The sequence below is a fragment of the Cydia fagiglandana genome, chromosome 15 (assembly GCF_963556715.1).
Source record: "Cydia fagiglandana chromosome 15, ilCydFagi1.1, whole genome shotgun sequence".
In the NCBI taxonomy this organism is placed as follows: Eukaryota; Metazoa; Arthropoda; class Insecta; order Lepidoptera; family Tortricidae; genus Cydia; species Cydia fagiglandana.
The window spans coordinates 17,606,229-17,621,176 of NC_085946.1; the positions used below are offsets into that span (position 1 = coordinate 17,606,229).

Here is a 14,948-nt window from a genome sequence, read left to right on the forward strand (position 1 = left end):
ATCAGCAGACCATGCTGATTCCAACGATAGGTACTACTTGTCGGTATGTCCTACGAAAGTTCCTACTCTTCAACTTGGCCTCTCCACTAACATTTAGTAGGTATTTTAAATAAATTCAAATTCGGAAATTGGTTACATTGAAATAACCATACGGATGTAGAACAATAAGCGTCAAATTGATTGACGTTGAGAAAGGCCGGCATTCCGTCTGTCCAATACCTTGATCCAATGTGTATTCGCATCTCACATTTTGCTTAATAAGAGAGTGAGACGCAATACACAATGGACAAAGGTATTGGATAGGAAGAATACCACCCCAAGGAAATGAGCTTTGCTTCCGATTCCGACCCCCTGAATTGATCTAGGTCTAGTTAATAACGAAGACTGACAGCCCCCATACAACGCCACGAGAATCGTCAATGTTGTAGATGACATTTAATATTATATTTAGCGACAATACTTTTACGGCCTGGCCACGATTTTGTGCGCTCGGCGGCGGCGGCGGCGGCAACCATAGGTGGGTAACGAAAGGTCCGGTCACCGTATCTCTCTCCAACATATGGTTGCCTCAGCCGCCGCCGCCAGTCGCGCAATGTTGTGGCCAAGCCGTTACTCCAACCCAACGGCTAATATATAATTACAAAACGTAAACTTGGAAACTGGCTACAGTTATAGTCACAAAACTAGATTTAAAGTTTTAAAGCATAGAATAAAGCATTTTGAGGCCTTAGAAAAGATTGACAATCGAGTAGATGGCGCCATTAAATAAGAATATAGGTACATAAAATGCAATGAATATAGGTACACCCAGCTGTAAAAGTGCATGGCCACTTTATTCATGACTTTCATTCATAATGTCCCCATGTACTTTCGGCTCGCTGTACAGTCCGACGAAGATACCTATAGTAGTACATATACGTGGAACCAGTAATGGGACAAAAAACCACAATTCCTCTAAAATAAGTATCTAAAAGTAGTTCATAAACACTGGATATATTTTTATCATAAATAGGAGTCCTAGAGCTGTTTATGTTTGATTTTTTTTATAAATTTGGTTATTTTTTAAGAAATGTGCGTCAACCCAAAAGTTGTCATGCCACTGAAAAAAAATATCACTAAGAATTCTTAACAACTTCGCTAAGAGTCTTGAAATATCATAAATACTCCATATTTCCTCTTAAATGTCCCATGACTGGTGCTATTACTATCTATGTTTACATATCTCCCCCCATTTACAAGTTAGGTACAATAGTTTAAGCTAGCGTATCGTTGACGTCGACTGTACGAAATATCATTTCATAAATACCAGTCGTTTTTCCTTCAAAGAAAATATTACGCGGAAAGCCGTTCAAATCTGCGAAGAATTTCCGAGACATGTGTAAAACCACATTCAATTGGGCTAGCGTAGGCAGGGATTACATCCTAAACCCTTTCGTACAACAAAAGGACAGGAAATATCGGTGTAAAAATACCACAAGTTTAGGTTTAAAGCTTAGGTAGGTAATGACCCTCTTACGTGTAAAGCCGCCATTAGATATGTTGGAGCAACCAAGGGGGCTAACGCAAAATTATAATTTTTAAATGGTTTATACGACTACGGTTTCACTCACTTAAATTTTTTGTCGCTATTGGCGACATGTTTCGGTTGGTGCACTGAGTGCACGAGTTGCAGTCGCCGCGAGCACTCGAGCCTGAGGAAGGACCCCCGACGGGCCCGAAGCATGTCGCCAATAGCAACTAAAAATTCAAGTGAGTGAAACCGTTGTCGCATAAACAATCTAAAATATGTCTCACGAAAGTTTAATATCAATTTTTAAATGGTCAGCCTCGCTCGCCGTGAGATGGACATTTATTATTATACCCTCAAACTATTTAAATGGTCTTGCACAATGCGGCTTTATAAATATCATCATCATCATAACTTAAGAGCTTCGCTCTTGTCGTAAAAAAGTATACAATTTTGTATACTTACACGAAACGAAACACCTATACAATACAATAGCTATTAGCTTATTAGTAGTACAATTGTGTACAGTATACTAGGTACAAGAAATGTTACAATTATTTGCTTTGGTATTAAACAAAGAATACGAGTATAAAATATTTTTTATCCTCCGCTGAATTTTATTTTGTTTACAACTATTTGTTTTAAAATAAAACTAAGTTTAATACAGTTCACATCGCATCAATATCTTTTGATGTTTTAGGATGAATAAATAAACTTAACGAAGGCAATTAGTTATTTATTGTGTCCAATCGTGACTCCAATTAGAACATGTACCGTTTTTCGCTAATTGCTGAGATTCTCTCCAGCGACACCTCGTTATGATACAAAAGCTTGCATAGTTAAATAAGTCGATTGGATGAAACTGGTAAGATTTTATATCGGACTACGAGATGGGTAATAATTTAAGATTTTAACAGGTTATGAACCTATAGTAGTGTACCCTATGATGGGCGTGGAACCAGTAATGGGACAAAAAACCACAAATCCTGTAAAATAAGTGTCTAAAAGTAGTTTATAAACACTGCCTGTATATTATCATAAATAAGAGTCCTAGAGCTGTTTCAGTTTGAATTTTTATTAAATTTGGTTGTTTTTTAAGAAATTGGCGTCAACCCAAAAGTTGTCGTGTCACTGAAAAAAAATACCACTACGAATTCTTAACAACTTCGCTAAGAGAGGTGAGTTAATTTATTAAATTTTAATTAATTAATACTTGCTGAAAACTAGAATGTGTTTTGTTAATTGCATTTACCATGAGATAAGGTATACAACATACTATGTTGTGACTCCACAGATGTAAAAAAAATAGTGGTATTTGGCCCAATCCCATTATAGGAGCTGTAAAACTGCATACCTCCTATAATGGGCAATTTACATAATGATGCTTGCCGTGCCATCATTTCATGTTTAAACAATACAGAAGTAAAATGTAGTTACGAAATATGTCAACCAGGAGGTATGCTCGGACTTCGGATAAATTAATATCGTTTTTTAGTGTGGGTCAAATCTTGGTAGCCGAGTTTGAGCCACTTTCCCGTTTTCCGATTGAGTTGAAATGTTGTATTCGTAATTAAATATGCAAATCGGATGATAATGCAATATTATGATAACATGGACCAGATCTGATGACCTATTTCAATATTTTATACTGATAGAGCAGTGTCCATTACTGGGGGGCCCATTACTGGAGCTTTGGTGTCCATGACTGGAGAAAAATAGCATAGTTTTAATTTGTTAAGTATGTGGAAACTCATTGCAGTATCTTTGATACAACACGCCTGAAACATGAAAGACGGGTAGGACTTTCATCTTTCAATACGCTAAGCGGTAGACCATTCACATGTATTAGGGAAATATCACAAATACTCCAAATTTCCTCTTAAATGTCCCATGACTGGTGCTGTTACTATATATGTTCTTAAATACATCCGGAATATTGTTATAAATCTTGATTGACATGGAAAAAATGCTACTTTTAAAAAAAATCGATTTAGTCTGATGCGTATTTACAAGTTTGTACTCGTTTCTCAAGTTACGATGGGATTTATCGTTCCTTTGATATAAATTAAGGTTTTTTATACAAACATACCAACTTCTTATCAACTTCTGATTACATCAACTAATACCTAATTCATTTGGAGAAAAAGGTACCTAATAAACAATACAAAACTTTCTAAGTCTTATTCTAATCTGTACTCTGTTGCGCAATAATACGGTATAAAATGGAATGACTGTTCCAAAGTAACATACGGTTATTATGCTTGTAGAAACTCCAACGTAGAGAAACGTTTAAGGACTTACCTATAAGTAGTATGCGAGTTTCAATGGGCCTTGTAGAGAAGCAAATTGGCTTAGTTCGCGGCGGAAGCGTTTCAACTTTCAACACCTATCGGACTTGTTTAAACACTTTGGTCTGAAAGTTATTGTACATATGACAAAGAGAATATTTATTTGTCTTGTTCTTTACCTTATTTTAAGTATATACACATCGGCAGACAAATACACGTTCAGCTATGTTCTATGAGCAAAATTATGACTTTATAGTTAAGGCAAATATTGAAAAAAACTACCTATGGAAACGGAATAAACCGCATATAATGATTTTAAAATACATCCCACGTTTCCAGCCCTTTAAGAGCCCTTCAACGTGCACACTAGCGCCACAGCTAAATAATCGTGATTATTTAAATTTAACGAAAGATATTGAAAAAAGGGGGCCGCTACGTACTGTATTGTGTATTTAAGTACTTTTTGAATACATCAGACTAGTTCTTATGTTGCTGGATTCGTCAATCTATGCGTCCAAAGTTAAAACGGCCGTTTTTGTTTTGAGTTCCTAGATCGACGAACCCAGCAACATAAAAACTAGTTTGATGTATTCAAAAGGTACTTAAATACATAATACAGTACGTAGCGGCCCCCTTTTTTCAATATCTTTTGTTAAATTTAAATAATCACGATTATTTAGCTGTGGCGCTAGTGTGCACGTTGAAGGGCTCTTAAGGTGGCCACTGACGAGCCTTCCTACAGTCCAAATAGCGTGGCTGTAATCCAAAATCGGTCCGTGAATGTTAAAAACGTGCAATGTTTTATATTAAGATGCCGTCCATTTGGATGAATCCATTGTAACGGCATCCATTTGGAAGGCTCGTCAGTGGCCTGCTTTACAGTCTTCGTGGACACGGGTATCACGTTTCCATAATTTTAAATATTTCACTAATCCTAAAATTTCTTAATTAAATCTAAAACTTTCAAAGCAGATACTCCGTTATAAATAAATGGATATACTTTGAAGACTTTTAAAGGCAATGAAACGCATTAATTTGTTTAAAGAGTGACCGCATTTCATTGCTTTTCACTGTAACTTCAAAGTATATCCACTTACTTAGTTCTGTTCAGAACAATGTAAACATCCCGCAGTCCAATTAATCTGCTCGACATCTGAGGGCCTATAGCGGACATCGAAGTTTGCAAATTGCGGGCATCTTTCCCTGTCACTCTAGTTACGCCTTAATTGGAGTAAAAGAGAAAGACGCCCACAATTTGTGAGCTTCGGTGTTCGCTGGGGGCCTTAGAAAAATAGTCCAAGTTGGAGCACTTTTAGCTTAGTCGGGAAAGTGAGCTTCTTATTGCCTTTCAAGGCGTCCGGCATTTCTCAATTAAAATCCTTTTTAAGAGGGCGCTAATGCAAAATTGTAGTTTATATTTAATTACTCTCCACTCGACCCTGCCATCGGCATTTTCCCACCATTTGGGGTACAATGCGTCCAAGTCGTCACATCATCTCAAATCCTTTCGTGTCATAACTTTTGAACCTATTTATATTTTTTTCTAAATGTTGCTATAATTATTCGTCCTGACCTTTAAACCCGTTTTTTATATTTTTTTACCTAACCAGAACCATAAGAACTATAGTCAGAGCAAAAAAAGTCTGCAGCGGATTTGATAGCCCACGCAGTGCAAGTGTTATTTATACGTCATAATTTCATTGAAGTTTGACGTTTGAAATAACACTTGCACTGCGTGGGCTGTCAAATCCGCTGCAGACTTTTCTTGGTCTGACTCTATTGTATGACAACAGCAGAGATTGTTAATTTAGTTAGGACGTCAGAAACGATAATAGGTAAAGTGTCATTTTATGGAACTTGCTAACTATGTAAACAAACCGCCATATTGAAATTGTCAAAGAATTATTGATGAATCTACTAGTGACTTTTGTCAGGCGTGTCTCACTCCGCGATTTCGTCGCTTTGCTACAGGTAGCTAAAAGTGCAATCCGTTCGGCCCCAATTTTGGGCCTGGGGTTTGCCATAAGCCGCGCGTGGCGCTGTCGCCACCTAGCGGCCATATCTGTGCTGATCGTAACAGACGCGTTTTGTTAGAGAGTGAGTCTTCTGTACTTAGTACTATTATTTATTCTGTGCTTTTGTTTACATAGTTAGCAAGTTCCATAGAATGACACTTTAAGGCAAAACCACGGCAAAACCTAATCTAAATAAACAATTGCAAATGTAATATAAGTTTTCAGACAGAATTCTGTTAACAATAAAATATACCTATATTTCCATAGAGAATCCAATATCTGAGCATCGAGTTACCTTCTTCAATTGTCTAATCACATAACTTGCTGATTTCGTTTCGTATGTCAAGATTTCTAATTACGATAAAATCTTTCTTCGAGACTTTTCCGAACCTTAAAGGTTTTAAATACCCCCTAAGTCGCTACACCTACCCCTCGTTTCCATCTTTCAAGTACTCTTTTGTACCCATTTCCTCAAGTATTGTTTGCGTACAGCTTTAGGCAGAATTTGAAGTTAAATACTTGTACGTAATATAAATCGATACTGTGAGCGCGCCAGCCTGTCAATTGCAGGCATTTAATCTGATTTTAAATGAGCTCCATTTTTCTATTCAAATTGGAAAATATTGGCATCGACAGTTATAGGAGGTACCAGGTAGGGTTTGCACGACGGATCCAAAATGTATGGGAAGATCCGCGGATCCGGATCCAGATCCGGATAATTTCATACATTTCGGATCCGGATTGCAAACCCTAGTACCAGGTCTACTTGAATGAAACATTTTTCAAATTATCCGCAAAGAGAAAAGTTTTGATTGACTTACAGTGTCAAAATTACCATACGAATCTATTTGCATTATATTCGTTTTTGGAAAACTTTCGAATTGGTGATGCCGTGGGGGTTCGAGAGGTCTTCAGCTCACCTCTAAGGGCTCTAAGTACGTAATTGTACATATATTTTACACATTATCCATATCGATATTGAATCATCATCATCATCATCTCATCATAAGACGTCCACTGCTGAACATAGGCCTCCCTCTTGGGGGGTGAATGCCATAATCGCCACGCTTGGCAGGCGGGTTGGCGATCGCAGTCGAGTATACACCGAATTTGAGGGACGCTCAGCTGCCCGTCCACCGGTGGTCTTGGACGTAGTTTAAGGACATACCCGATATTGGATACCTACCTGGATCTTTTATAAGAAGCTTTAAAATTATAATTAAATCAATCAGATTTGGCAATATCTTGCGTAATACAAATCATTCTGCTAATAATTGTAATAATACCTCCGAATCACAAATTCAGTTAGGTACAATATCAGGAAATAAATGACAATGTTTTGTTTGTTTAATTATTGTTATGAACCACTTGTAAATAAATTGTATTTTAGGGTTTCCATTTATTTAATTAATTCAGGTAGCAACTACTGTTGTTATTGTTCTTTGACTGACTACTGTTGTTTATTTGACTTTGGCGTCTCGCAAAACGTGTCTAGGATATTAATTTACACTAATTAACACAAAAGTTAATGACTCCAAAACCAGTTTTTTGACCTAAAATAGTTCGACTTTGATCCCAAATATCTTGAAGACATTGAACTTTGAAGTAAATATGGGATTGCTTAAAGCCGTTGCTGTTAATAATTATGATTTAAGCTACAAAAACCTTGCAAAACTAAGGGATTCAGATCGAAGGTCATCGGCATTGTCCAGCCCCTTAAAAATAACTCCCATATATTATTATTTTATTTGGGTTGCCAAAGACTAGAGTTGCCACTAGAGAATTCTAGTATCAAGAAGCGGTAATGATAATCCCATCAAAAACGTTACATGTAAAAAGGTGCAAGTCTCGCAACACTTCTACTACAAAAAAGTTTTGAGATGTAATGTGAAACCAAGTCGGTTATTTTAATCAGTGCCAGGGGGTGTTAAAACAGTATCAATAAGATATCTTTAATTTGTAATAATGACCTGGCAATCGCACGGCTGCATAATGACATAAGGATCATCGTCACCTATTAAAAATAATTCAAATTGAACATAACGCTAGCGCTAATTGCAGTTTGAGCATTACACATATTTACGAATATTACGGTACGAGTAGAGCATTATGTGCGATGGCCAAGTCATTATATGTATTACAAATTAAAGATATCTTATTGATACTGTTTTAACACCCCCTGGCACTGATTAAAATAACCGACTTGGTTTCACATTACATCTCAAAACTTTTTTGTAGTAGAAGTGTTGCGATCCTTGCACCTTTTTACATGTAACGTTTTTGATGGGATCTCATCTCTTTTTGTAGGCAGTCCTTGTTTTCGGGTACTTACACCCATACTATGAATACATATATCATAACTAAACACATCTTCATTCATACTCACATCGTACATCGTAGTGTACCTTTACTTTACCTACTATTTGTAGGAACTGCAACAGTAACTTTGTAATAGCATACATTTATATGGAATAACAATCTTACTTATGCAGTTCTTAGATCTTTAAAACGTGACTGATATTGCAATATTTTTAGGTTTTCTATGGCTTAATATGATGAAAACTACCTATGTTTAAAATTTGAAGCTTGTGTGTAAGCTAGATGTAGTACCTTAGAATTATGATGATCGGTGAGTGTGTCAGTGTCGAAATTAAGGAACTTTGACGTAAAATAATTTTTAAACTACAAGTTCAAATTGAATGTTTTTGAGATTATATGTAAAGCATGTTAAGCCCTATATGTCACTGAAAATTCAGGGTTCTAGCTTTAGCCAGCACAAAATTACAGGACGTCGAAAATGGATGAATCGCTTCGAGAAAAGGATGGTACGGCCGTGCCTCTTTGTTTTGCTCGACTTGGCGGGGGCACTACCGTGCCCCCAGATTTGGTACCAAAGCTGATGTAAGGAGTGAGCACTAGAGTCAGAAGACTCTTCTCTATGCAAATACGCAATAACCTCTAGCCGCCCAGAGACCTATAAAAAGGTCTCCGGTTCCATTCTAATTTGAACTTTGTGTTGACAAAATAAAATTTAATTTTGCTTGGCAAAGTTTGACATATGGGCGGGGCGGCTAGAGAATAATACTAAATGATTTCAGCTTGAGCTTCAGCCCTTACTATTGTATGACATGACAGGTGATCACGTGATGCTTTCCATAGAAAACGATGCGCCGGAAGCTTCGGCCCGGACACGGCCCGGTCTAACGTGAGTCATTCTTAAGACCAGGTTCATACTTAGCGTCCTTACTGTAGTTCCGTGAACAAATACCTACGCAATAATTGCAATAAAGCACTAAATGATATCCTGCCCGTGACAGCAATAAGAACCCGCGAGTACTCTTGTTTGTTTATTTCTAAAGATAGCTATTTGTTTGTTCCTTATTTGTGTTTCGAAGCAAACAATTTAATGGACTCGTAACATTGTGTTTATTTAAAAACAAGAAATACAGTACTTTTACAATACAATATTCTTTATTCACCTCACACTGTTTACTTTTCTCGACTTCCTGGAAAACGTAAGATAACTATATTTTTAAAGAAGTATATCATGATATATAACTAACTATAGCCCATGACTTCGTTCGCGTGGATTGTTGAATTGATTCTTCAATTATAGGGGAGACCGAGGTGAGTTTTGACAGAGGAGAGTTGTGACATTGTCGATTTTTTGGAATCTTATAACTGTTAGTGAGCTCGCAACAGTGTGCGTTTGTTAGCTCGCAACTTGAACTAACAAACGCGCGCTATTGCGACCTAGTTTTTAGTTAATAGATTCCAAAAAATCGACAATGTCACAACTCTCCTCTGTCACAACTCACCTCGGTCTCCCCTACATGAACATTGTGCAACAAAAAATTACAAATGAGATATTAATTTGTCCACGCGTAACATTTGTCAAAGTGGGTGTTTCAAGACCCTCACTCAAAAAAAATGTTCTCCTTACGCTAAGGTACGCTCCAGAGTGAGGGCCCGATTCGGATTTTGAGATTAGATGTCTTTTAGACATCACCAAGATACGATAATGATATGTTTAAGATCTAACCTGTCAAATTTGACATTTGCGCGATTCTGGAGATACTCTTGAACGATTTCCACAGGATATGACTTAGAGATCCAATTCACATTCTAATAGATGTCTTACTTTATCTAACGTAAAAGTGACATTGGTTGCCCGAATTGCGCTGCAAAAGAGAACTACGTGATATCTAAACTATAACGTATCTAGAATGGATCTAGTACGTGTCGTATCTTGTGAATATCTTGAAGTTCGAATACGGCAGTGAAACGGTTAATTCCAAGTTACTTAGTTCGTTAATCCCAGAACGCACAAATAGCCAATTAGGACAGGAATTTTCAATTTGACGTTTTTTTATTATGTGTATTGTTTCTTTGTCTCTCGGTATTTTGTGTTATTATGTAATTTCACAATAAAATAAAATAAATATAACCTGTTCCGTGTCGGTTCGTGATCGTGTTCGGATCGGACGTGCGTTTTTTCCGAGCCTTGATAATTGTATTTTTATAGCCTCTCGGAAGTTTAGAACTTTAGTACAAGTTTCCCGCCTTCATTAGCTTGATAGGCAAACTTTGATTAAGTATAAAATAGTCGTGGCAAAAACGCATTAACACGTACTAAGGCCGTCATTTTAGGTGCCTGCTAACTGGTGGAGATAGAGCACCCAAGTAATTACATATACTCTTATTTTTTTTTTATTTACCACGTCAAGCAAGCATACGGCAATCAAGCATACGCCCCGTCTGATGATAAGTGTTCTCCGTGGCCTATAGACGCCTGCAGCTCCATGCAGGGGTGTTACATGCTCCTTACCGACGCTTTAAAAACCTGTAGGTACCTACACTCCAAACTCCATTCTGTAGCCCTTCGAGAAAATCTCGGCAGCTCATTTCACAGCTATTTAAGCTATTAAATACAGTAGAAACTCGAAAGTATCAATCTCAAGGGAAACTCCAAAAAGTTTATGTTAACGAGATTTCGTCAGAGAGGGTATTGACTTGACTACCTGTTTGACATAATCGGCAGTGACCCTGCCTATGAAGTCGATGGTCCTGGGTTCAAATCCCGGTAGGGGCATTTTGTGTGATGACCCAGCTATTTTTTCCTGAGCCATGGGTATTTTTTTTTGTCGATTGCTCTTGATATTTATTTTATAAAACTTTAACAATTTTTTAATATTCAGAAGAAAGCGTAATTCCAAAAATAAATGGACTTACCATAGGACTTTTTCTAGCTGTTTATTTTCCTCCAAAGATCCGATACCCAATCTCACAATGAGAAAACAGTTGCACTTATTCTAACTAGAAACCCCTGTTCCAGGTATAGCATCAATAACAACCCTCACCGTGCTCTCGTTCGAGCGCTACATGCTGGTGACTCGGCCCTTCAGCTCCCACCACCTGAGCCCTAAGGGCGCCATCGTATCCATCGTGTTCATCTGGAGCTACTCGCTGGCGCTCACCACGCCGCCGCTCATGGGCTGGGGGAACTACGTCAACGAAGCCGCCAATATCAGGTATTGTCACTGTAGAAACACTTGTAAAGGTTCTTCTTCGACTAACAAGATCGTTAAGATCACGTATTCCTCTTTCGACGCTTGCAAATCAAGAGGTACGCTTGCTGCAGACTCTTTAAAGCTCCTACCACTTCTTTCGAAATCCACATGTATTCCCTCGAGAACACAGGGAGCTCATTCCACCGGCGGAGCATTTGCGGCAAGAAATCTCTGGAAGGGTTAGGAGTGGCAATTTATGTCATCTTTATTGAGTTCATCGGGTAGTTGAAAGACTCCGTACCTAATGTAGTTAGAGAGCCGTTCAGCTTCCACCACCTGAGCCCTAAGGGCGCCATATCGTATCCATCGTATTCATCTGGAGCTACTTACTCGCTGGTGCTCACCACGCCGCCGCTCATGGGCTGGGGGAACTACGTCAACGAAGCCGCCAATATCAGGTATTGGCACTTTAGTTTATTTTAAGCTTTTGTGCATAAATTACCTACCTGACCTGATCTACGTTCGTAATTTTTTTCCAACGAGCGAAAGTCTTAAAACCAGGATTTGAATCAATGAAGTCCTTAGAGAAAGGCCTCAATATTGCTAATAAAATTTTTAGTAACCGTATTGTGATATTTGTACGGTTTGTACCTACATCATAATATACTCCGTTCTCTGCGCCTTAAAAAAACTTCATTACGCTACTCTCAAGTATTATCTAAATAGAGTTTGTACAAATTTTGTAAAAGCACTTTAGTATATTTGAAGATATTTTGGTTACAATCCATTAATGTTGTATAGAATATCAGTTTCATAACAAATCTGAGAGGGTTTCGAGATGTTTCCAATACAGATGATCAAAACCTTTTAGTTTCCATAGAAACATCCCATTCCATTAGCATTTTATAAATATTTACTGTAGATAGTATAGATTTGATGGACACTTGTTAATGTAAATAATTTGGTTAAGGCATTTTAAGTGTCAAATAAATAATATATTTTTAATACAGTTGCTCAAAAAGTGCTACTTTACGTAGCTGTTTAGCGTGCGGAAAGTTGGTTATCTCGAACTAGTGCTTTTTACTTTTCCAATTTTTTTAAATTTATACTTGTTCCAATTCACGACTACTTATTGATGAGTGTTAATATTAGTTTCCTTTAAACGTCGTAATCAGCATAAAAACCTACCGTTAATGTAAGAATACGAAAAATATTACATATTTCATATTTAATTACTTACCTCTTCATCATTATAACACGTTTGTTTTTTAATATTCAATATTGAAAATTCCGTTCTTAATAAGTTGACTGAATGGAACGGAATAGCTGCCAAACGCCCATAGATATAATATACTTAAAGACGACGTCTAACCGAGCTGTCACTGTTACCACTTTTGTTTAGTGTACGATTAACAATGTTTTTCTTATTTTTTCGCAACTGTATTAAAAAACGTCGTTCGATACACGTGCGGAAATGGCATTCTTCACTCGTCCCGAGTCTTGCCACTCGCCTGCGGCTCGTGGCAAGATATCTCGGTACTCGTGAAGTAATGACATACCTTCCGCACTAACATCGAAATGTACTATTACAGTATACATGGCGCTACTCGTACTTTCCCGCACTAGTGCGTAGTTTCCGTGCGTATGTCGATATGTACTGTAAAACGTGTACGATACACGTGCGAATAGGTAATTGTAAATGAAATGCATTATGTTCATGTAAAATTCATGGATGTACCTAACACAAATCATACACATAACATCTATTTCCTTTACTATTGTTTAGGTATATTCTATAAAATTTTTAACAGAGTCCAGACCAAAGGACCAGTAAGTATTTTGCGCCATGCCATGAGTTTTTGCCGGCCAACTACGAACTATGGAAGCGGCGCGTGAACCTCGCGACCTAAACGCGTAAGCGCCATGCATTTCACGGCGCTTACGCTTACGCTGACATATCGCTTCTAGATCTATTAAGGACGTATCTTAAAGTTCTAATCGAGCAGAATTTAATTGTTTGGTATGGCTTCTTCTAAATAAATTAGGTACCTCATAATAATTCCATGTCTCATTGTCCACAGCTGTTCGGTGAACTGGCACGAGCAGAGCATGAATACACTGACATACATCCTGTTCCTGTTCGCCATGGGACAGATAGTTCCCTTCATCATCATCACCTTCAGCTACGTGAACATCGTCCGGACTCTCAAGAACGTACGTACTCTATCCTCCCTATGTTCTTTTAAAAGCACATATTAAAATCGTATTTAGCTAAGGCCAAGCGCGCACTACAATTTTTTTTTCTCGTGCGATAATGTTATCGCAGAAATGCAACGTATCTGTTTATATGTCAGTGCGCGCATATACGACAAAAAAATCGCAGCGATTTTAAAATTGTGATTTGTCACATTTTTCCGCGTCTGCTCGCAAAGTGAATTGCAGCATACGGAGTTGTATGGTCCCGCGCGCACTGGGATAATAAAATCGCACCCCGGACTAACGCTGGCGCTAGTTATGCACGCTCAATGCCGCGCCACGATAGGTATGATCCTACCGGACCGGTACATGTTCGGTTGATCCGTGTAATTCTACTGTAACTTAGTGTCATGTACCTACATATTTACTTATGTCGTTATGTTGTATCACTTTTTTGTATTACTTTTTTGTAAACGGTGTCTAATTTATTTTTCGGCTTATTTTGTTTCTTTCCTTTATGTTTTTCTTGTCTGTTACCTTTCGTGATTATTTCTCACTTGATGGTCCCATCGGAAGATCAGCGCTGGAAGTCACCAGCAACATGCTGACACTTTATTTTTCACTATGTATTTTCTATGTATGTCTTTTGTCTGTGTGAATACGAATAAAAAACTATACTGTTCTGTTTTGAACTATATTGGAATAAAATACATACTCGTATATTGGACCCGGGTATGTCCTTATACTACGTCCAAGGGCCCCTCCACATCTAGCGTCTTTCGAGCGTCGGCGTCTGGTCAGCGCTATGGAAAATGACGTCGCTGCGTAGTTGCGGCGACGCTGCGTCGACGTTGCGTCGACGTCGGCCATAGAATTGTAGACGCCGACGCTCGAAAGACGCCAGGTGTGGGGGGGGGGCAAGACCACCGATGGACGGGCAGCAGCGTCCCTTAAATTCGGTGTACTCGACTGCGATCGCCAACCCGCCTGCCAAGCGTGGCGATTATAGCATTCACCCCCCATAAGGGGGAGGCCTATGTTCAGCAGTGGACGTCTAATGGCTGAGATGATGATGATATTTTGTCGAGCACAAATGGCGCCGCGCGCCGTTTGCGTCCAGTCCGCGGCTTTATAAACGACTTTCAGCTAAACGTAATTCTTAGATGAATAAGTAAGATATCACAAGAAAGCTCTCTTCATGCTTTCATATCGTTTAGAAATTCTCAGAACAGAAAATCCGTAGACATCTCGGGAAAATGTTTTAAAAAAAAACATGAGATTGTATTTACTTAGTATTAAGGATTTCTGTTTTCTACATAAGTTTACTTACAAGCTCTATCTATATGTAATATTCTGGTAAATGGGTGAATCAAAATCTTTTGTGGTGTTATAAATATTCTGTCCCGTTGTCCGAGGGACAATAATACTCGTA

General features: G+C 38.1%; 1 protein-coding gene across 1 annotated transcript in view; it reads left to right on the top strand.

Moving 5' to 3' along the window:
* LOC134671515 (parapinopsin-like) overlaps nt 1–14,948 on the top strand; it is a 78,245-nt gene that overhangs the window by 34,992 nt on the left and 28,305 nt on the right. Inside the window, exons 3-4 of the mRNA XM_063529380.1 lie at nt 11,146–11,341; nt 13,402–13,534. Coding sequence (XP_063385450.1) covers nt 11,146–11,341; nt 13,402–13,534 — 329 coding nt within the window. The remainder of the gene's footprint in view (nt 1–11,145; nt 11,342–13,401; nt 13,535–14,948) is intronic.